The 24,947-nt window shown below is 43.5% G+C and overlaps 1 protein-coding gene across 4 annotated transcripts in view; it reads right to left on the bottom strand.

Moving 5' to 3' along the window:
- Positions 1-5,777: 5,777 nt before the first annotated feature.
- ddx11 (DEAD/H (Asp-Glu-Ala-Asp/His) box helicase 11) overlaps positions 5,778-24,947 on the bottom strand; it is a 152,210-nt gene continuing 133,040 nt past the window's right edge. For 3 of the 4 annotated variants that reach the window (XM_069903226.1, XM_069903229.1, XM_069903228.1), the window contains exons 28-30: positions 23,704-23,869; positions 22,887-22,969; positions 17,377-17,548 (exon numbers count right to left, since the gene is read on the bottom strand). In XM_069903226.1, the coding sequence (XP_069759327.1) occupies positions 17,506-17,548; positions 22,887-22,969; positions 23,704-23,869 (292 nt within the window). In that variant the 3' untranslated portion in view covers positions 17,377-17,505. Of the gene's footprint in view, positions 5,928-17,376; positions 17,549-22,886; positions 22,970-23,703; positions 23,870-24,947 lie in introns of those variants that run through there. The other variant, XR_011346544.1, reaches the window with a different exon arrangement.

Here is a 24,947-nt window from a genome sequence, read left to right as displayed (position 1 = left end):
GTGGAAAATATAGTGACTGGACCACAATCAGTGAGGAATGGTAAGAATATTTCCTCCACAATCTCCATCAGTACTGGAGCATCTACAGAGCTGCGTTCGTAGTCCCCTGCTCTACTCGCTATACTCCTACTACTCTGTGGTTTGGTACGACACCACCACCATCGACACTGATGATACTACGGTAGTATAAAAAGGGACAATGAGTCAGCACATAGGAGGGAGATTGAAAACTTGTCTGAATGGTGCACCCACAATAATTTTGCATGCAATGTCACCAAAACCAAAGAGCTGATCATTGACTTCATGAAAGGAAAACCAGTGATGATTTGGAAAATCAAAGGTGGAGAGGATGAGCAAATTTAAGTTCCTTGGAATCAGTATCTTGGAGGATCTTTCCTGGAAGCAACACATTAATGGCATTGTGAAGAAAGCACACGAGCCCCTCCACCTCCTTAGGAGTTTGCAGAGGTTTGGTATGACATCGGAAACACTGGCAAATTTCTACAGATGTGTGGTGGAAAATGTGCTGACAAGCTGTATCAAGGTCTGGCAAAGGGACACAAATACCCAAGCGTAAAGCCCTGCAAAAGGTAGTGGACACAGCCCAGGACATCACAGGTAAAACTCTTCCCACCATCGAGAACATCTGCAGAGAATGCTGCCATCAAGGAGCAGCAGCAATCATCATGGATCCACACCACTCAGCAAACGCTCTGTTCTCGCTTCCATCAGGAAACAAGACTCGCTCCACCAGGTTCCGGAACAGCTGCTACCCCTCCACCATCAGACTTAACAACAAACTCAAACAGGGTTTCATTTAAGGACTCTTACTTTTGCACTATATTGATTTTTTCTCTCTCTGTATTGCACAGACAGTTTGTGTACAATTCTTTATTTGTTTATATGTGTATGTTGAGTACAGTTTTTTTGTACTACCAATAAGTGGTAATTCTGCCTCACCTGCAGGAAAAAGGATCTCAGGGTTATATGTGATGTGATGTATGTACTCTGACAATAAATCTGATATCTGAATCTGGTTTGGAAAGTACAAGTGTACAGGAAGCCAGAAGGCTGTAGGAAGTGGCAAATCCTAGTCCACTGAAGACATCCATGAGAAGCCAGACTTAAGAAGGCAGCCAACATCATAAAGGACTCCCATCACCTTGATCACAACCTCTTCTCACTGCTACCTTCAGGCAGAAACTTCAGAAACCTGAAGTCCAGCAGTTCAATAATGGAAAAAATATTCTGCTCCTTGGGCTAGGAACATTCTTCACCTTACAGTTTGACCTTCTAAAGTCCTTTCTCCAATCCTGCACTACCTCTCTTGTGGCCAGGGTGGACTCAGTGATCATTGCCAACATCCCAGCAATATCTTCCTGTAGCAACTAAGGATGCACTGTTTCCAGTCCTGGGACCTATCTATTAAAACGTTTTTAAGAAGATACAACATTTCCTCTTTCCTAACTTCGACATGTTCCAACACATTAGTCTGTTCTACACTGACCTCACATTCATAAAGATCCCTCTCCTGAGTAAAACTTTGAAGCAAAATATTAATTTAAGACATTCCCTATCTCCTCTGCCTCCAGGCATAATTTCCCACCTTTATCCCTAATTTGTACTACCTTCACTTTAATCATCCTTCATGTACACATAGGGATCTCCTTAATCCTACTTGCCAAGACCTTTTTGTGCCCCTTCTAGCTCTTCTATGTCCTTTCTTTTTCTTTCCTGGCTACCATATAATCTTCATGAGCCTTACTGACTTTTCCTAATCCTTATGTTTGCTTCCTTCTTCCTCTTGACTAGCTATCCATCCTCTCTTGTCAACCATGGCTCCTTTACCCTACATCTTTTCCCTCTCCCATTTTATTTATTATAACTGTTTATTTTTTCTATTATATTTCCCTTAAATGTTATTGTGTGTTGAATCCAAGTTTGATGTCTAAATCATCCTATTTTGTCCCTGACTCTGAACCAGCCCCCACCCCACCTCCCAGAGCGATCAAGAGTTTGTCAGTGCCCAAGACCCCCAAGGCCCTTCAGGAGCCCTGTTGGTTCAAGAATAGTGTGGATAACCATACTACCTCATGAGGTTATACCTTCTAAGTTTCCAATGGACATTGTTTTCCAAATATGGCTGAACTCATAGAGTGCAATCCATGTCTGTAGTGTAGTGGAGTTATCCAGCACAGAAACAGGCCCTTTCGCCAAACATGTTCTTGCCAACAAGGTTGCCTACCTGAGCTGGTCCCATTTGGCTGATTGGCTCACATCCCCCTAAACCTTGCTTGCTCATTCTTCGAAGAATCACAGAGATGTAAGCTCTTGAGATACTTTTCTTTCAATTCATCTTATTTAATTTTAATCATCTTAATTTTGGTTTATCTGTTTACGGTTGAATATTGTTATCATTATAACGTATGCTTCGTTTACTCAAGTTATGAAAATCTCAATGCAAATTTATGCAAAATGTTAATTCATTTTTTCAACCAGTTCTTTGGCTTGGCTTCGCGGATGAAGTTTTATGGAGGGGTATGTCCACGTCTGCTGCAGGTTCGTTGGTGGCTGACAAGTCCGATGCAGGACAGCCAGGCACGGTTGCAGTGGTTGCAGGGGAAAATTGGTGGGTTGGGGTTGGGTGTTGGGTTTTTCCTCCTTTGTCTTTTGTCAGTGAGGGGGGCTCTGCGGTCTTCTTCAAAGGAGGTTGCTGCCCGCCGAACTGTGAGGCGCCAAGATGCACGGTTGGAGGCGAGATCAGCCCACTGGCAGTGGTCAATGTGGAAGGCACCAAGAGATTTCTTTAAGCAGTCCTTGTACCATATTGTTATCATTATAAAGTATGCTTCGTTTATTCAAGTTATGAAAACTCAATGCAAATTTATGCAAAATGTTAATTCAATTTTTCAACCAGTTAAAGGCTACATAAAGCTGCAACTATGAAGTTTGATTTATTTGGAATATTAAGATAGTAATTCATAATATCATCGCTTCTGTTTCTGTGAAGATGACATGTTTTGAAATTGGGAAATACTAGAAAATGGAAAGTGTTGTCCATACATCCCACATCTATGTGTTCCAGGGGGGAGAGGATATCCCACATATGGGTGTTCCAGGGGGGAGAGGATATCCCACATCTAGGTGTTCCAGGGGGGAGAGGATATCCCACATCTGGTGTTCCAAGGGGAAGAAGATATCCCACATCTGGGTGTTCCAAGGGGGAGAGGAAACCAAAACATCTGTGTTCTAAGGGAGAGAGGGCACCCCTCATCTGTGTGTTCCGCGCGCGTGTGCGGAGGCCAGGTGGCTGCAGAGATTGCAGGAGGCAAAACCATGGACACTCAGTGTTTTTGAAAGGACTTCGTTTTCCTTTTCTCTTATTGGTGGGGTGCCGGACTCAAGGCACCTCTTTGCGTGCCGGACTCAAGGCGCCTCTTTGCGTGTCGGACTCAAGGCGCCTCTTTGCGTGTCAGACTCAAGGCGCCTCTTTGCGTGTCGGACTCAAGGCGCCTCTTTGCGTGTCGGACTCAAGGCGCCTCTTTGCGTGTCGGACTCAAGGCGCCTCTTTGCGTGTCGGACTCAAGGCGCCTCTTTGCGTGTCGGACTCAAGGCGCCTCTTTGCGTGTCGGACTCAAGGCGCCTCTTTGCGTGTCGGACTCAAGGCGCCTCTTTGCGTGTCGGACTCAAGGCGCCTCTTTGCGTGTCGGACTCAAGGCGCCTCTTTGCGTGTCGGACTCAAGGCGCCTCTTTGCGTGTCGGACTCAAGGCGCCTCTTTGCGTGTCGGACTCAAGGCGCCTCTTTGCGTGTCGGACTCAAGGCGCCTCTTTGCGTGTCGGACTCAAGGCGCCTCTTTGCGTGTCGGACTCAAGGCGCCTCTTTGCGTGTCGGACTCAAGGCGCCTCTTTGCGTGTCGGACTCAAGGCGCCTCTTTGCGTGTCGGACTCAAGGCGCCTCTTTGCGTGTCGGACTCAAGGCGCCTCTTTGCGTGTCGGACTCAAGGCGCCTCTTTGCGTGTCGGACTCAAGGCGCCTCTTTGCGTGTCGGACTCAAGGCGCCTCTTTGCGTGTCGGACTCAAGGCGCCTCTTTGCGTGTCGGACTCAAGGCGCCTCTTTGCGTGTCGGACTCAAGGCGCCTCTTTGCGTGTCGGACTCAAGGCGCCTCTTTGCGTGTCGGACTCAAGGCGCCTCTTTGCGTGTCGGACTCAAGGCGCCTCTTTGCGTGTCGGACTCAAGGCGCCTCTTTGCGTGTCGGACTCAAGGCGCCTCTTTGCGTGTCGGACTCAAGGCGCCTCTTTGCGTGTCGGACTCAAGGCGCCTCTTTGCGTGTCGGACTCAAGGCGCCTCTTTGCGTGTCGGACTCAAGGCGCCTCTTTGCGTGTCGGACTCAAGGCGCCTCTTTGCGTGTCGGACTCAAGGCGCCTCTTTGCGTGTCGGACTCAAGGCGCCTCTTTGCGTGTCGGACTCAAGGCGCCTCTTTGCGTGTCGGACTCAAGGCGCCTCTTTGCGTGTCGGACTCAAGGCGCCTCTTTGTGTGCCTTATGGCAGGCAAAAGTTGACAAATGTTATGTACATGACAATAGTCTAGAATTCAATCAGCACCACATTGTGGGCTGAAGGGCTTGCACTAAGCTGTTAATCTTCTATGTTTGGACATGTACTGCTGGGTATTCTCAGCCTGATGCAGGCAAGAAAATTTGACCACAAGACCAATGGCTTTCCCCAGTATTGTGCTGGCACCTGTCTGATTTTTGGATCAATACCCAACCGGTAGCATTGGAGATAGTGTGACCAGATTTAGGCCTTTGAGGACTTTGTCCTCCATCCGGTACCACATATTAATTTGTCCTCCATTTGGGGGTATAGACCATGCACCTCCAAATGGAGGACAAATTAAGGGGCAGAATCCAAAAAAAGGGAAGGGACACAGTACTTACCTGTCAATTTGCAGCCTTCCGGGGTTTGAAGACTGAGCACGGGTGTTTCTCCTTTCGCATGCATGATGTGGTTGAGTACTGGGGCTGGCTGGTGTACACGTGGTGGGCTCACACGCAGATTTGGGGGTGAAAGATTCAAGTCGGGAATGTTTTGCGCAGGGCACTGGCGTGTACTTGTGGCACGAATGATCTTTGACGATAATGTTGAGTGGAGTGTGTGGTCTGTGATATTTGAAGGATGGTGAGTAACTCAGTTTTGATTCAATTAAAAAAAAAAATTCTATTGTTTCTCTTTACTTTTGAAATTCTTAAAGAGAAACACATTAGAAAAACAAGACTTTTATTGGTATTTGCAGATCATGCAAATTATGTTAATAGGAGAGTGTTAAAAATGTAACCAAGGCAAGTACATGTTTGATACTATTGTTTTTAGAAGCATATAGTTCAGATAATGGTAGCAAAGTCATTTCGTCTTCTCTACTTCATAAATTAAAACAAAATGGGAAAAGGAAGGAGGGATAACTTCTGAGGAAAAATGGAAAATAATATCAAGCAACGGAGGTATCAATGGAAGTGGACCAGTTCACAGAAATGGAGGGAGTTGGGTGGAAAAACCTGATAAGATACTTTGTTACACCCTACAGAAGAGCCCTGTAGAGGTTAAAACCTTGTGTTCATGATTTCTGGTTGTGGTGTGACTTTCCCTTTAAGAAAGGTTGTTGTTTTGTAGAGTTACCATGTTCACTATGATGTCATATGTCATAATATCTGACTGAGCAGACGAGGAGCTCTTTCTCATTCTTGAAATAACCACGGAAGGACGAGAACACTTGAGAAACTTATCTTTGAATTCGTCATCTTTATTATTCATGATGTCCCTTCCAATATATAACCCTGTGAGTCAGTAGAGAGAGGCAACCTCACAACGATAACAGCCCAACTGCTGACCTTCAAGCTCTTGAAATTTCAGCTCCTGAGATATTACATATCTGAGAAATAAATGGAGGAAACACAGCAATCTTTATACAACTAAAAATAAAGGACACCCCCTGAAGATGGAATTAGGCACAGGGGCAGAGGTGTCCCTAATGTCATTACATTTAAAGGAATGCTTGCTACCACGCCTCCCGGTTAAAAACACCTGAAACAACTAAGATCTGTTACAGGAGACAGAATCAAAGTGTTTGTAAAAAGTACAGTCCAAGTATAATACAAACAGCAGCAACCAAAAACACTCTCTCTCTACATCGTAGATACCCAGGGACCAGCATCGGCACTCTTCAGAAGAAACTGGCTACAATACATTCCCCTAGACTGGCTGGAAATCGGTTCGATACTAAATGTAAATCACACGGACACCTCCCAGCCAGAACTTGACCAAATCCTCAACAACCACGCAGTGGTTTTCCAACGAGAATTGGGGAAAATCAAAGGTGTACAAGCCAAACTGCAATTAAAAGATAATGCAGAACCAAAATTCATCAAAGTCAGACCGGAAAGGAAAAATTGAGGCTGATTAAACAGACTAAAACATGAAGGCATATTCGAACCAATGCAATATAGCAATTGGACAATGCCCATCATACCCATATGAAAAGCAAACGGTGAAATTTGCATTTGCGGTAATTACAAAATCACCATCAATCCATCACTCAAAATACCTGAACACCCAATGCCCAAGGCAGAAGAATTGTTCCAAGCACTAAGCAGAGGGCAAAATTTCACAAAACTAGATTTGTCACAAGCATATCAACAGATAGAATTGAACAAAAAAAAATCAAGGGAATATGTGACAATCGGTACCCATCTGGGACTATTCACCTAAACACACATGCCTGCTAGGGGGTCCTAATCAGAGTGACCCACAGTCACCAGGAGTGGGTGTTGCAACGGGAGCCTCCATGAACTAAAGGACTCACGAGATTGCCTTGTGACTTGAAGTCACAAGCTTGTGTAAATATTATAAATAGTTTACGTCATTTTGGGTAAATAGTCTTTGCCTGAGAATCGAAGTAAAGAGCACGGTGTTAAGGGAAACCTCTGTGTCTGTCATTTCATTACTCTGGGTAACCAAGAGTGGGAGTTCGGTTCCTCATTAAACATTTCTGGCCACGGTTACAACGTATTTTGGCGATGAGGACCTTGAATATTTGAATTTAACAACAATGTCAGTAACAATGGAACAGCTCAAGGCCGTCCTAAAACAGCAACAAGAGAGCTTTGAGCTCATACAATCAAAATTAATAGACCAGCTGGCAGCAAAAATGTCTGTGGGAGCTTTAAACATTGAGGAAGGTGAGCCTGCACTTAAAACAAATTCTGCAGATGCATTAATAAACTCTATCACTGAGTTTAATTATGACTCAGAGTCATGCACTTTTGAAACTTGGTATAGAAAGTATGAAGACTTGTTTTCAGTAGACTTTTCCAAGTTCAGTAAGGCATGCAAGATGAGGCTATTGTTGAGGAAGTTAGGCACTTGAGAACACAATCGCTACATAAACTTCATTCTGCCAAAACTTCCCCGGGAGCTCAGTTTCAGGGAAACACTTGACATTATGGCAGAAATATTTGGTGAACAAATATCACTGTTCAACATTTGGTATCAGTGTTTAAAAATGACCAGGAGAGATAACGAAGATTTTGTGGCATATGGGAGTATGGTAAATCTACAAACTCTCTACGCTGACTGAAGACCAGTTCAAGTGTCTAGTCTTTGTAGCAGAAATGCGGTCCTACCAAGATGTAGACCTCAGAGTGCAGTTTGCTGGCAAAGATTGAACAGGAATCTGACATGACCATTCCAAAATTAATCGCCAAATGCCAACGATTAATTAATTATTTGAAACACGTCAACAAAATGGTGGAAGCGGTGCACTCATCTTCAACGGTGTACAGTCAAGTCAGCAGACCCCGCTCGACCAAATAAAAGTGTGACCCGCCCAGCACCTGTTGGAACTGCAATGAGTGACACTACACTCATGACTGCCCGTACAGATGGCAGCATTGCAGTAAATGCAAGCATTGAGGACACAAACCAGAATGCTGCAGAGGGAAAACACCCATTAAGTTAGCTTCACACACAAAAGTGAAACCAATTAAAGCAACTTTTAAGGTGGCAACCGCCAAATGCAGGAAATACGCGAAGGTGAACATTAACGGCATTCCAGTGAGGCTGTAAATTGATACAGGGTCTGATATAACCCTAATATCAAAGAAAACGTGGAAACAGATTGGTCAGCCAGAGGTTACTCTAACTGAAAACAGAATGCTTCTGAGGGGGGGGGAGGTGGAGGGGCAGGGCATCCTGAGTTGTTAGGTTCAGTTGACTGTTCCATCAGCTTAAACGGCGCAGAAGGGAATGGATCATGTTATTTGGTAAAATGTCCTAACCTCGATCTCATGGGCTTCGGCTGGATCGATAGGTTGAACCTACTTGACTGTCCACTTAATGATATTTGACAAAAGTTGGAAGCGGCACATACCCCAACAGCCGCAAATACAGCTCAAGAGTTGCTGATACAGTTGGACATGTACAGGTATTTTCCAAAGGCCTCAGACGGTGCACTAAAACAAAGGCAAAATTCAGTCTTCTGCCAAATGTGAAACCAACTTTCAAGACAAAACAACCAGTCCCATACACAGCACTGCAAAAAGTGGAGCACGAATTGCAACGGCTACAATATGAAGGAGTGATTGAACCAGTCAACTACTCATCAGGGGCTGCACTTAACGTGGTGGTGAAGAAATCTAATGGATCCATAAGTCTGTGTGCTGATTTTTCAACTGGTTTGAATGCAGCATTGGACGACCATCAATACCTGCTGCCATTGCCTCATGACCTTTCCACAAAACTGAATGGGGGCAAATGCTTTGCAAAGACTGACTTAGCAGAGGCATATCTAGAGGTGGAGGTTGATGCCGAATCCAGAGAATTGCTGACTATCAACATGCATCGAGGACTATTCAGATACACACGTCACCATTCGGAGTGAAGACTGCTCCAGCTATCTTTCAACAGATCAGAGAGAGAATGGTGAATGGTGTTCCGGGAGTTGCAGTGTACCAAGATGATACCCTGGTCATGGGAGCACATGCTCGTGAATTGTTTGATCGCCTTGATTGCATTTTGTCCCGCATCAGAGACTATGGGTTTCGAGTGCATGCAGAAAAATGCATATTTTTCATGAAATCAGTGAAATATCTGGGTTTCATCATTGATGAAGATGGACGGCGGCCAGATCCACAAAACACTGAAGCTATCAGGCACGTGCCTGCACCCACAGATGTGATCACCCTATGTTCATTTTGGGTCTTATGAGTCATGATATAGTTCATTCCTGCCGGAGATGCATAAACTCCGTGATCCACTCAACAAGCTTCTTACACAGGGTAGCAAATGGAATTGGACTTCAAAAGTCATTTAATCGAGTTCAGAAAATGTTAAAATCGTACCTTCTTTTGACTCACTACCATCCAACTTGGAGATTGTTGTAGCTTCAGATGCATCACAGTCTGGGGTGGGTGTAGTCATTTCACATATATTCCCAGATGGGAAGCACGCAGCACGCTTTCTAACCGCTGCAGAGCGTAACTGTGGACAAATTGAAAAGGAGGCTCTAGCAATTGTTTCTGTGGCGAAGAAATTCCAGAAAATGCTCTATGGATGGCAATTCACTCGTCTGACAGATCACAAGCCACCATTAGCAGTATTTGGTTCAAAGAAAGGAATTCCAATTTAAATGGCATACCGACTACAAAGATGGGCAACCATGCTTCTTGGGTATAATTTCAAAATTAAATACCTGCCAACTACAAGTATCGGACAAGCTGAGGCATTGTCACAACTCATTAGTGAATAAGAAACAGAGCCGGAAGATATTCTTGTCACGGAACTCTTGGTAGAGGCAGAAGTCAACAAAGTATTTAAAGATGTTATTAACTCACTGCCTGTTATAGCAGAGTCAGACAAGCAACGAGCAAAGATGACATTCTTCAAGAGATGATGCATTACCATCATACAGGGTGGCCAAAAACTGGTCCAAGAAAGGAAATTCAACCATTTTTTAAAAAGACAAGGATCATTAACAATCTCTAATGGCTGTCTTTTGTTTGCAGAAAGGATTGTGATACCACAAACTCTGCAATCAACAATTCTAAAACAGTTTCACAGGGGACATCCTGGAACAAATCACGGAAAAGTCCTTGCACAAAGCTATGTTTATTGGCCTCTGATGGATGACCAGATTGAACAACTAACACGGTCATGTATCAGATGTGCCTCGGCTGCGAAATTCCCTGTCAAGACAAATTTACATTCCTGGCCACAACCAAGCGGGCCATGGAATCGTCTCCATGTAGACTATGCAGGACCAATTAATGGGGAGTACTATCTAATCGTAGTGGATGCATACTCCAAATGGCCGGAGATCATCAAGGTAACCCGACCAACTGCATCGGCTACAATTATGGAACTCAATCGATGTTCAATCTTTTTGGTGCTCCTGCAACATTAGTTTTGGACAATGGGACACAATTCACGGCAGCCGAATTTGATTTATTCAATATAGCATCACTCCTATTCGCTCACCTCCATACCATCCGCAGTCCAATGGTCAGGTAGAACACTTTGTGGAATCATTCAAATGGGCTCTAAACAAAGCCAAGGTGGAGGGTCCAATGGAGGAGACTTGCAGACATTCTTGTTAAATTACAGGATCACTCCAAACCCACAAAGTCCTGGTGGCACTTGGCCTACTGAAAACATCTTCGGTAGGAGAATTAGAGCACCATTTGATGTTATTTTCCCACAAAAGTCAGAATCTGGATGCAGAAATTTGTATATGGAAAGACAATTGAACCGCTGGCATGGATCAAAATAAAGAACGTTTCAGGATGGACAACATGTGCTGGTGCGAGACTACAGGGTGAAGTCGGGTGAGTGGCAGCTGGGGAGAATCCTGAGGAAGATCGGGGAGGTTCTCTATCATGTGCAGGTTGGACGAAACAGATGGACGAGACATGCCAACCAGTTGCGACCAACTGAATGTAATCTCGCTGAGACATCTGAGCAACTCAACTTGGATGCTCTGTTGGAAACTTACGGAATTTCAGCCGCACCTGCGATTTTTCAAGCAACAATGAACAAATTACTCCATGGACTCTCAGTTGGGTGTTAACGATGATATCATCATCATGGGCCAAAATGACAGTGAACACTTACAAAACCTTGAAAAGGTTTTAACCAGACTACAACAGGCTAATATACAATTACGAAAGGACAAATGTGTCTTCATGCACCCTTCAGTAACGTACCTGGGTTTACAATCGGCAATGAGGGGGTGCAAATGAATCCAGCAGGAACAGAAGCTGTTTGCAAGGCCCCATACCCAACCAACAAATTGGAATTACAGTTCTTCCAAGGACTTGTTAATCACTACCAAAAATATATCCCGAATATATCTACAATATCCAGCCCACTGAACCAATTACTCAAGAAAGATCAAACACGGTATTGGAACACAGAAACTAAAAACACAGTCGATCAACTAAAGGAAATACTAATATCAACAAATAAGGTGCTGATCCACTATGACCGTAGTAAAGTTATACTGGCCGTGGATGCTTCACCAGTGGGACTAGGAGCAGTACTAGCCCAAATCACAGAGGTTTCTTGCTTCATTTTTTGAAGAGAGAGACAAGTTCGCATGGATTAAAATAGAAACTGATAAAATAGGAGAGAGAATACGGAAGACCTTATATACAAATGGGAATCAAAATTAATATCTGAGGAGAGGGAAGCACCTTTGTTGAAACATTTAATTAATATCTGGAATAAGATAAACAATGACATTGGAAAAGATTCTTATGATGCTGTAATGGAAGATTTAAACCATGTCTTTTACTTTTGCAGCCTTTGCTTAAAATCAGCAGACATTAGCTAAATTCCACCGAGGGGCCAGAGATGCAGTTATCTGACAAAAGGACATCTGTGTACCAAGAACATTTAATCCTCCTGCCTGTTTTAGTCACAGACTGTCAGAGGCCTAGCCCTGACGCAATGTTTTGGTCACAGACTGTCAGAGGCCTAGCCTTGATGCAATGTTTTGGTCATAGACTGTCAGAAGCCTAGCCTTGATGCAATGTTTTGGTCACAGACTGTCAGAGGCCTAGCCTTGACGCAATGTTTTGGTCACAGACTGTCAGAGGCCTAGCCTTGACGCAATGTTTTGGTCACAGACTGTCAGAGGCCTAGCCTTGACGCAATGTTTTGGTCACAGACTGTCAGAAGCCTAGCCTTGATGCAAAATAAACTATTGTATTCAAAGTGATAAGCTGAAATTACATTATTCGGTAGAAGCCTAGGCATTATAGCTTGCTCGCTTATCTTTCTTACTGTGCTGGGAATAGGTGCCTGGGTAAGCAGTTTTTGGGTAATATAAGCCATGGTCCTGCTGCTGAAGTTTGAGACTCTCCGAGAGGTGGCAACATCTCTCAGCAAGAAGAAGAACTTCTAGAGTCCAGCTAACATCCCGGTCGAGGGAGGTGGAGAAGCTGCTACCGGCACCCCGACAACCTACTACAAGTGTGCGGTCGTTGCTTCGCCTCGGCAGTTGGGACCAGTCCAGGCGTTGATAAGTATAGTTGGGAAGGGCTAGCATATTGTAGTTTGAAATCAGCTTTTGAATTTGTAATAAACATTTGTATTAACTGAACTGCTCTCAGTGTGTGTGTCTATTTTCTTGCGGTAGCTCAAACACTGTGACCAATCTAAAATGAACAAAGTGAGAGATACAAGTTTACCCAGGACAATTGGCATAGCCAACAGGATTGGTCTCGAGATGTTTTGCCGAAAGAAAGAGGTGAGCCGTGAGCAGTTCTTGATTCCGGGATGGACTTCCAAAGATGATGGGTTTGGCATGTTGGCCAATACCCTGTCTTTGTTGGGACCACCCATTAGTTGGGATGAGAAGTTAGATCCATCAAGTGCACCTCTGGGAGAGAGGGTTGCCACTCTCCTTAGAGAAAGTAAATTTCCTGGCAAAAAGAGGATGCTGAGGGACGGTTTTTGGCTGCTGGCCACAGCCTTACACCGCTCCATTCAGCGTGAAGCAAAATCAGTTCAGTGAGAAGTAGAATCCCAGCACAAGAGAGAGCAACTAGAGGAGGAGCTAGAAGCCATGCGACAATGCTGTTCCATGATGAGCGAGATTGTTCGCACCAGTCAGGACCAAGCCAAAGAATGGGAGGATAAGCATGACCAAACGATCTGCCGTAATATTAAACTCCGGCAACAGCTCTGTGCAGATAAGGAAAGGCATGGAGTAGAAACCGATCCACATCGTATTCATGCCATGATAAGGAATGGCGATGATCCTGATGAAATCAATGATTGGGACGGGAATATCTGGAATGATGACCATGGTAATAATGCAGATACTCCTCAGCATGTGTCTAACATAGTACCCTCTCCACCCGCTGTTCACGCCCGCCCTGTAAGGCAGTAGATTTTCCAAACAGACGGAGAGGGAGAGGGGCGGAATGTAACTGATGAGATTGAGCAGGTAGATCATCCCCTGATCTCAAGCGATCCAGGGGAAAATATCCAAACCCCTGCTTATGCTCAATGGCCCACCCCCTCTACGGGAAGGCCTAGGCCTCGTCCCGTCCACTGGGCAAAGGACCCTGTGGGCCAAAGTGGGAGCAGAGGTCAAGAGCGGTCAATAATACGTGACTTCTCTATAAAAGAGCTGGCTGACATTGGAGATCGATTTAGGCAAAAGGCGGGAGAAACTCTGGCAGCCTGGCTCCTGCATGTACGGGAACAAGGAGGGGGTAATGTATATTTAACCCCTGAGGAATTGTTGGGATTAGGTGGTGTCTTAAAAAAAAGCAGCCTCTATCTTCAAAGACCCCCACCACCCAGGCCATGCCCTCTTCACTCTGCTACCATCGGGGAAAAAAGTACAGGAGCCTAAAGACGAGCACTTAGTAGCACAAGGACAGCTTCTTCCCTGCTGCCATCAGATTCCTCAATAATCAAGAACTAAAGACACTGCCTTACTTTTCATGTACTTTCATATTTTTTTATTTATAGCATTGTTGTAAGACGGTTATAATATGAACGTTCGCTCTCTGACGCTGCTGCAAAACACCGGATTTCACGACTTGTTCATGACAATAAATCCTGATTCTGACTATGCACGAGAGTAAAATGTATGTGTGTGTTTGTGGTTTCAAAGTCCAGACAATTACAAGGGCTTGCTTCTGGAAATGTCAATTTTAAAATCCCGTTTCAAATCTCCTGTCGAATGCCGGGATCTTTTCTTTAATCTGTGGAATTCTCTGCCCTAGGAAGTAGTAGAGACTGCCTTGTTTAATATGCTTTATTACACAGATAAGATTTTGAATAGTAAGGGTTATGGGAACAGGCAGGTAGGTGGAGCTGGCCTCTTGGCTTCTTTTAATTTTCAGAGCTGCACCACTGATGGTGATGCCTCCAGAGGTATGAGATAGAGGTTTAGAATTACCAATTAGAATCTTGCCCCTAGCTCTGCCCTTTACCCTGAGAAAACCCTTTGGTTTTTTTTCCCCCCATTATTTCCTTCATGGTGCCATTGTGTAGCCCAGCATCCAGTTCTGTCAGACAATCACTCCTATAATGCCATGATTAAAAGGTAGCACATAAATATCAGCTTCTTGTTGTGGATGTTAATCTTCATTACTGCCAAGGTTGCACACAATATTATATTTTAGACTTTTAAAAAATTTAGACATACAGCATGGTAAATAAGCCATTTCGGCCCACGAGTCCATACCACCCAATTCACCCTGATACATTTTGAATGATGTGAGGAAACCAAAGACCCTGGGGAAAACCCACACAGACATGGGGAGAACGCACCAACTCCTTACAAACACAAAATTCGAACCCCAGTCCCGATCACTGGCACTGTAAAGGCATTGAGCTAACTGTGCCACTCCCACATCCACCTCCTTATTCCAGGTGCCTTGTTTTAGGTTTTAAAAAGACTCCCTTTCCCTTGCTATTCAAACTCTCAGCATACCCCTTAACTAACAGGAGAAAGACATCACTACACATCCTACAATACTTAGGAGCACATCCAATAATTGAAAGCCTGCTCCCATTCTTCAGGGATGTTACAGGAGCTCTCAGGACACTTATGTTGGGAGGGAGTATGGAAGTCAATTGCATTTTGCCTGGTGATCATGATAGCTAACAGGTTAAAATGTCACTGTAAACATCATTTAGCTTTACTGAGAGGGAAAAAGAAAATCAGGGTGCCTTCTAAATAAGAACAGCTGAATAGGTGAGGCTTGTATCCATCAGAGTTGAGAAGAGTAAGAAGCAACTTGTTTAAAACTCAAGATCCTGTTGGTGAGAGTGAAGAGGGCATTTCCTCTTGTGGGAGAACATCACAGAGCACAGGCACAGACCATTAGACCCACCATGTCCATGTTGACATCCTTGAATCGGAATCAGAATGTATTGTCCTGAACATATCACAACATTTGTTATTCCCATTGGTCCACATCCTCCCTGTCTCTCAGGTCCCCACCTTTGATTCTATCCCTGGCAGTAGTTTGCAAATCATTATCTGTGTTAAAAGAAATACCCCTCAATTCCCTTTAAAATTCCTTTCTCCCACTTTAACCCATGCCCTCTTGCTTTTCATACCCTTACCATGTCAAAAAGATTTTGATGAGCTACCTTCCCTCTACTTATAATTTTACATATGGTACTTCTAGGTTGAAGGTGAGTGGGAGAGATTTAGCAGGAACCTGAGGAGCAACCTTTTTTTAAATAAACACTCAGGTGGTGGGTGTATGGATTGGATTGCCAGAGGAGGTGGCCAAGACAGGTACTTTTGCAAAGTTTAAGAAACTTTTAATGAGACAAATACATAGATCAGATACATTGAGAACGGTACAGACCAAATCCAGGCAGGTGGGACTAGCGAGGGTGGGGCATTTTGATTGGCATGGGCAGGTTGGGGCGAAGGATCTGTTTCCGTGCTCTATGATTGAGATCATCCCTCGTTTTCCTTCATTCTAGGGAATATGTCCATCTTATTCAATCTCCACCCTTAATTAAAATCCCCCTATACAGGCAACACCCTGCTGATATTCTTCTGCACCATATACCCTATGGCGAGCTCTCCACTGGCAACCGTGACAGAGGTGCACCAAAGAAAAGGTACAAGGACTGCCTAAAGAAATCTCTTGGTGCCTGCCACATTGACCACCGCCAGTGGGCTGCTATCGCCTCAAACCGTGCATCTTGGCGCCACACAGTTCGGCGGGCAGCAACCTCCTTTGAAGAAGACCGCAGAGCCCACCTCACTGACAAAAGGCAAAGGAGGAAAAACCCAACACCAAACCCCAACCCACCAATTTTCCCCTGCAACCGTGTCTGCCTGTCCCGCATCGGACTTGTCAGCCACAAACGAGCCTGCAGCTGACGTGGACATTTACCCCTCCATAAATCTTCGTCCGCGAAGCCAAGCCAAAGGAAAGAAAGATACCCTATGTAGTTCAGTATCCAATTTTTGCTGATAATTACTCCTGTGATATTTTGCACATTAAAAAAGTGCTGCTTAAATATAGGTTGTTGTTGCTGGTGCTAATCTGGCGTACTCTCAAGCTTGCATTATAACCTCAACTTTACAAGGAGTTGCCCATTTAAAAGAGATGAGGCCAAACGCATTTCTTAGGAGATGGCAAATACACTAAAACAGGATTATCCAAAATCTGATTCTCCAAAATCCTCATTTATCCAAAAGATTCTTAACATTTCGGATAAATAAGGATATCAGAAACAAATCAGAAATCCTCATCTATCTGATTTTCTTTGCAGAGCTGATCTGACCTGGGACCTCGGGCTCTGGCAGGAACGTGGACCTCGGGCTGCCAGGCAGGAGTGGGGCCTTGGTAGGGAGGTGTCATTGATCAGAAGTGGCCAGCATTTTGTTTTGGTGAGAATTAAACATTATTTTAATGCTTTAAAAACCTTCCCTTGTTGTTGTTTAAAAACTGTAACAAGTGATTTGCTGTTGCTACTGGGTTGTTTTTTTTTAAAAATGACCAGTTCTCTGGAAAAAAAAGTATTTATCTGACAAAGGCCAGGTCCCAACTATTTCGAATAATTGGAGTTATACTGTATTTGCAACTCCCTTCCTTCAAAAGTTGTGCAAGTGTAGAAATATTTTAAGGCAGAAATAGATAGATTCCAAATAATCGAGGGGTGAGAGGTTACAAGCAAAGGCTACAATCAAGATTATCCACAGTGAATGAGTTGAATGGTGGCACAAGCTCAAAGGGCCAAATGGTCCACTCCTACTTCAAATCCAAATGGTCATGTGACAGGTGATTGGGCAGCAAAAATTTAAAGTTAAAACTATTTAAATTACACTTCAATTGAAATCATAAATGCTGCTTGGATTTTATTCATCGTGGTCCAGAGATCTTGGATACATTCCTGACCTGTGCTGTTGCACTTATCCATTCTAGCACATCTGCATATCCCTCAAGCACAAGCAGACCTCATTAATATTCATCATGGAATGGATACTTGGGGTGGTCTTGTAGTCTAAGAAACAACAAAACACAAATTATATATTAAAACAAAATATATGTGTGTGCACATATATATACATATATAAAAGCTGTAAGAATTTTCCCTGAATAGACCATAGAATCCATGGTCCATAGGTGTGTGAAGATGACCCTCCAGTCTCTTCATATATTTATTGTCTTTTTTAATTCAATTAATTTTACTATTAATTTCCCCCCTCCACCCCACAGGTACCTGTTTAGCTGCAGGAAGTAAGAATTTCAGTGCAGATGTACTAAGTGTATGATAATAAACTCTTTATAAATAAGTTCACAATGCAGGAGTCCCAAAATGGAGGCATTCATAGATACACCTCCATCCATTACAGACACTTCCATGACACACTCTGCCGTACCCAAGGAAGACCTTCTAAATGCCGATTTTTCATTGCCTCTGCAGGAAGAGTTCCAATACATCTCTCCCATTATGAGAGCATCTATTCGTCTCTTGCTCACACTCTCTGGAATTTGAAAAAATTCAGGTTATACTGCGGTGATGAGCAATACCTCTTGTGGGCACAACTAAAGACCTTCCATACAATTAAATGCTGGAGGAAATCAGACAATCCCACAGGGTCCATAGGAGGTCAAGATATACTATGGACACTTGGGGCCTGAGCCCTTCCTAAATGTAGGAGTAAAAAAAGGAAAATACAACTTAATTAGGAAACTTGCTAATGCTCATAAAATGCTGGGGGTAAAAAGCAGGAAAAGATATTTCAGTCTTTTCCTACCCAACTCAATGGCATTCCCCCTTTTTAGTTGGTAGATAATCTCCATCCAACCAACTTCCATGTGGCAAGTCCTACAGATTTGAACTCGCACTGGTGATGTATACAGTTTATTAAAAACAGAAGTGCTGAAGGAACTCTGCTTTCCTTTCTCCTACCCTTTTTAACATATTAAGACCTTTTGTATGTTGGTCTGTACTCCTCCTCCTATCATTTCTCCTTTTTCACCCATCTTTTAATACAGATGCCTGCAGGGAGAGTGTCAGAACAAGTCTAATAGAGGGCATTAGGGTGACTGTGGGGGTGGGGAAGGGGGCACAAATTGACGTTCGAAGACTCAGCAGGGGAGGGTGCCTTACCTGCCATGACTCTCAGTGTGCTGCCATCACATTTCCCCCTGACTCTGACAGAAGGCACAAACATGCGTGCTTATATCACATGTTGACCCTAGTGACTCTAATGATGTGGTGGGGGGGGCACAATAACTTTTTGAGGGGCAATGCCTGTGAATGCCCCCCTACCCCTTGGCACCAGCCCTGGATGCCTGTCTGGTTTTTGCTCATGCCTTGAAGAAGGGCTCAGGCCCAAAATGTCAGTAAAACATTTTTACCTCCTATGGATGCTGTGAGACCCACCAAGTTCCTTCAGTATTTCTGTGTTTCTACTTAGGGCCCCTTTACATTTTGCTTCTCAAAATATGCACCCAGTTTTTGGTTACCCTTTTGGAGAGAGAGTACATGTGTCATCAGCAAAACAGAAATTATATTGACATACGTTTCCCAGTAGACTGGGGGAACCAAGTTTCCACAGGTTAAATAATGATAATAATTTGGGTGCAAGAGGGTGACCATATTGGGACTGCTTTGCCCCAATGAATCAGTATCTTGAAGAGGTGGACAGAAGGAAATTTTAGGTGGTTGGCACAGTGGTGCAACTGGTTGAGCTGCTAAATCATGATTCCAGTGATCTTGAATCAATCCCAACCTCTGACATGGTCTTTGAAAAGCCTACAGTTCTCTCTGGGATAGAGTAGGGGTAGAGAATGGGGGTGGAGAGAAGGAGAGGAAGAGGGACACATGAACACTAAAACAATGCCATCATACGAGGATAGTCATTGCAATTACAACCGAGACTGAAGAGAGCAAGGGAAAGATGAACACAAGTGCTTGAATCTTGAGTGAATGAAGAGAAGGTGGAGAGTCTTGGATCGGGTGACTGCTTTGTGCAGCATCTGCTCTCAGTCTGTGGGTCCAAGCTGTCAACCATTTTAACTCCTCAACCACTCCTACCCATGTAAACTTAAGGAACAACACATCATCTCCCCAATGATATCAATATTGAATTTTCTAAATTTCGGTAACCCCCACCATTATCCAGTTCCTTTATTTACTTTTGAGAAGTTTGAGGAGATTCATTATTTCACCAAAGACTCAAAAACTTCTACGGGTGTATAATGGAGAGCATTCTGGCTAGTTTTTATCACTGTCTGGTATGGAGGTGCCAACAGACAGGTCAAGAAAAATAAACTCCAGAAGATTGTTAACTTGGCCTTGACATCAGGGGCACCAATTTTCATTCCATCGAGGACATCTACAAGAAGTGACAATATTAATAAAGTTGCCTTTCCAAGGACCCCCACCACCCAGGCCACACCCTTTTACTCTGTGACCACTGGGGAGAAAAGGTTCAGGAGTCTGAAGACAAGCACACAGCAGCACAAGGACAGCTTCTTCCCCGCTGCCATCAGATTTTTGAATGAACCACAGACACTGCCTTTTTGACTTTTTCTTGCATTATTTTTATGTATTTTATAAGATTGTTATTATAAATATTTGTACTGATGCCTGCCGCAAAACAAATTTCGTGACATGTTCATGATAATAAATTCTGATTCTACTCCAATTCTCACTTATCTCTGCAGCTTTCCTGCTATCTTGTCTTCTCCACAAGCTTTCTTTCCACTTTCTCCTGTCCAGTACTCCATCACTTCTTTTTATACTTGGTATCTCCCCTCCTATGATAGCCTCAATAAAGGATCCTGAGTCAAAATGTTGACTGACCATTTCTATCCATGGATGCTACCTGACCCGCTGAGACCCTCCAGCTCCTCTTTGTTCAATCTTCAGGAAAGGCAGGTATCTTGTGTGCCAATTTAGCAAAGCAAAGACTTTGTCATCAATGGATCTATTTCTAAAACGAGTCAAGGCTTTGAGTGGTTCTTTTGACATCCCGAGCTTCCCAAGATAGCTGTTGGAGGAAGTAAGAAGTGGGCACCAGGAACTATTCAGAAGAATAGTTTGCAGACATTCAACCTCCATTCTTGAGATTCTCACAAATTTGAATAATTACCAAAGTTCCAGGTCAAACCTGCAGCTGCCACTTGACTTTGTGCGATTGGCTTTCAGTGAATTTCACTGCATTTAGGTCAATAATATTCCAAATATTTGAACAAAGGGTAAGTTAATATCCTTGATGGAGGGGAGGGGGGGTAGGGGGTCCCACGTGGACCTTCTGCTCCACTGCCTTAGAGCAAATCTCGATTAAATACAGACCTTTCTATCTCCCCAGAGTTCTCATCAAGGATTCTTACTGGAGTTTATATCCCTCTCTATGTTAATTACAAACAGACACTGTATGATCTGGTCAGTAGAGACAGACCACCCCGACACATTATAAATCTTAGTCAGTGACTTTAACCAGGCCTGTCTCAAGAAAAACCTGCCCAATTATCCCCGGCAAGTAACCTGCTGTATCAGACGTCTTAGCACACTAGATCATTGCTACACAGAAGGCAGATCTCCTGGCTGTGCTTCTTCTGCCTGCAAAAAGACAGAGAGGCACTAGAGATCAAGACAGCCTGAAGGTGGTCATGGGAGGCTGAAGAACAGATAAAGAAATGCATCAAGTAAGAGGATTGAGCGGTGTTCAAGAACTCAACTGAATGATCACAACTGGGTCATTACAGACTTTATCAAAACAGCTGTGGATGAGTGTCTCCACCAAGGATTTGGTATGGTAGCACCAATACCTCTGGATTGAAAGCCCTGTAAAAGGTAGTGGACACAGCCCAATATATCACAGGCAAAACTCTCCCCATCATAGAGAACCTCTACCTGGAATGCTGCTGTCGAAGAGCAGCAGCAATCCTCATAGATCCACATCACCCAGGACACACCCTGTTCTCATTGCAGCCATCAGGAGGGAGGTATAGGTGCCAGAAACAGAGGGGTGGAAACAGAGGTGGAGACAAACAGGTGTGGAAACTGAGGCGTGGAAACAGAGGGGTGGAATCAGAGGTGGAAAGACTGTACCACCTGGTTCAGGAACAGTTAATAGCCCTCCACCATCAGACTCCCACAAGAAACTCGACCAGGGATTCTTTTAAGGACTTACTTTGCATATTATTTACTATTGAATATTCGTTCTCTGTATTCCACAGTCAGTTTGTTTTCACTTAATTCTTTGCTTACATTTCCCTCCTGTATACATATTTTTTCTTTAGTACAGTTTTTCTTGCACTACTGATGAGTAGAAAATCTGCCAGGCCCACAGAAAAAATATTTCAGGGTTGTAAGTGATATTATGCATGTACTTTGACAAGAAATCTGAACTTTGAACTAATTTGAGGAACAGGGAGCCTGAGCTGTTAACCATCCATTCTCAATGGGGCCCTATGTGGCACCCCACCCCCCCAAACAGGGCCACAGCACATTTAAGTAAAAACCTCATTTCACCTCACAAAACAAACATTTTTATGCTTTTTATGCAGTTGGTAGGAGAGAAGTATGGAATTAACCAAAACTTGACTGCTTCAAAGGGAAGGGGGGAACCCCCATAAACTTTGAGCCAAGACCCAGGGGAGGGGATACAGCTGAAAAAAAGTTGGATAGCTGCTGTGAAGGACCAAATAAGGGTCAAGGTCAGAAGTTCCTGGTCATACCTTTCCGGAGGAACAAGAAACTAATCAGTGTGTCTTTTGTGAACAGAACAGAATAGAATTGTATTGACCACATAGAAAATAAAGAGGGAGCCCAATGACCACCCAGGGCATTGAAGAAGCTAATGAAACTCCAGCAGGGGCATGAGAATACGTTAGAATAATTCAATTTTATGTCAATGCTCACAGAGGGAGAGAAGGGAAATTCAGTGATCCAGTGACAAGGAAATCAAAACCTATAATAAAAATGAACAGTGAGGACATCTACGCAAGGTGCTGCCTCAAGAAGGCACCCAACATCATAAAGGACCCCCACCACCTTAGACACCACTTCTTCTCACTGTTGCCTTCAAGAAGAAGGCATGGAGACCTGAACACTGGGTTCAAGACAGTTTCTTCCCAACTTCTGAATCTCCCAGTTTTAAACTAATCATGAACTGCTCATGCACGACAAAAAAGACTGTTTGTGCTTTGGTAATATCACTTTCTTTCTTGCAACAGTGACTATTTTACAATGTGTGTAATAATAAAAACTCATTTTTATCAAAACATCCAATAACTGTCGGTGATGAATAAACCTCAGATTGCCCTGTTCAGAGAGATCTTTGTCATTGAAGGAACAAAACATCAATTATATCTTTACTTACTGTTCAAGAGTTACGTATCGGATGCTCTTGTTTAATCCGTTAATGGTTTTCATCTCTTCATTAGTCAGTGCAAAATCAAAAATCTGTAACAACACCAGGATATTCTGTTTCAGCCAGATGTGGAAGTGCCCAGGAATACACACATTGTGATTTGCACACAAGGATGTTGATCATTTAACACTTCACCTTAAAAGTAACTCTGTTGGTAAATTATACAGTAGAGAAGGCTATCTGGCTCAATAGTCAGAGCATAGAGCACAGAACAGAACAATAAAGGCTCTTCAGCCACAAATGTGTCAAAACAAAAGCCCAAAATTATACTCTTGCTGCTTGTACTGTGTGCTGATGAGTCTAACATTATAGATCCTTGTGGAAGGAGCTACATAAATACAAGTTCGAATGAAAGGTCATCTTACTGAATGTTAATTTATAGAAAATATGCTGCCTGATCAGTTGAATGTTCCCAGCAATTTTTTTTTTAAATTTCAGACACACAGGAGAGACTGGAAACTGGAGCACGGAAAAATGAATCTGCTGGAGGAACTCAGAAGGCTGAGGAGCATCAGTGGGAGAAACAGACTGATGTTTTGGGCTGGAATCTTTCAAGTCTTGACGAAGAGCTCGGATTTGAAAAGCTGACCATTCCTTTTTCTCCCACTGATGCTACTTGACCCAATGAATTCCTCCAGTGGGGTGCATTTTATTTCAGATTTCTAACATCTGCCATATTTTGCACTTGAATTGTACATTTTACTAATGAAAAATCAGTTGTTGTCCCAAAATTTAACTGTGCAAATATGAAAAAAAAAAACATTACCGCCATGTTCTGCTTCATGCGTCCTTGATTGAAACTCTTTGGAATAACCACCACACCCCGTTGCACTTGGTATCGGAGCACCACCTGAGCTACAGATTTATGAAGTTTATCACCAATCTTCTTCAGTTCTGGGTCATTCAGAAGGATGGGTTTTTCTGGACTGACACTGTATTGAGAAGTGAAATTAGAAAGATCATGAGGTTACTCAAAATCTATCCACCCCTCCCTCACACTATAAATGCCAGTGAATGTCTTTCCTTTTATTTCAAGTGATACAAGGCACTTAACAAAATTGAGCAAGAATGTTTGCTCCCTAATAAAGAGTTTCAAGCTGGGCAGAAAAGGGATGATTTATCCATGAATTTGTGGGAATTCCTATTATTGCAAATTAGGAACTGCCTAAAAAAAACTTTAGGTAGCAGCTATGAAAATAGAAAAGAAATAACTGAAAGCTGAAAAGCGGATATCTGCGAGGTGGGGAATGGATAGAGTGAGGCAAGTGTGCCCAGGAATACACACAAACTCAACTGCTTAACAAATTAAGGAGACAATAATGAAGAGAGGGAGGAGAGAGAGAGAGAAAGAGGAGGGAGAGGGTGGAGGGAACTCAACTGCTTAACAAATTAAGGAGACAATAATGAAGAGAGGGAGGAGAGAGAGAGAGAAAGAGGAGGGAGAGGGTGGAGGTCATCTGGGTGACCCTGTTTGAGGGCAAAGGAGACTAGCAAGTGGAACTAGAAATGTCTCGCTCAAAGGAAAGACACATCGGTGACACTATTTAGAAGTGTTCCCATTTCTCTCCTCACCTCTGCACATGGATTCAGCTTTCAATCTTTTAGAGTGTGTCTTCTGATTGAAAACAACTTCCTTCCACTCATTTTCCAATGTGACTGTTGTGATCATGTGGACCCATACATCTGGCAGGAGCTGGATGAACAATTTAAATTGGTGTACTGTTGGTACAGTTTACACTGGACTTGTGTGCATCATGGAGTCCTACAGCACAGAAACAAGCCCACAGGGCCAGCTCATCTGTGCCAAACAATGTGCCCTGCTACACACCTCATTAGGCTCAAACCCCCTCCAATCCCTCCCATCTGTGTCATTATCAAAGTGTTGCCATTTCATATGTCCACCAACCTCTGAGCGAACAACTGTCCCCTTACATCTCAATCCCACTCCTTACCTGATATACTTTCTCTTTTTTGACATTCTCCCATTCTAAGAAACTGACCATCACTATT

This window comes from Narcine bancroftii, chromosome 11 (genome assembly GCF_036971445.1).
Source record: "Narcine bancroftii isolate sNarBan1 chromosome 11, sNarBan1.hap1, whole genome shotgun sequence".
Taxonomy (NCBI): Eukaryota; Metazoa; Chordata; class Chondrichthyes; order Torpediniformes; family Narcinidae; genus Narcine; species Narcine bancroftii.
This window is presented reverse-complemented; position numbering and strand designations above follow the sequence as displayed.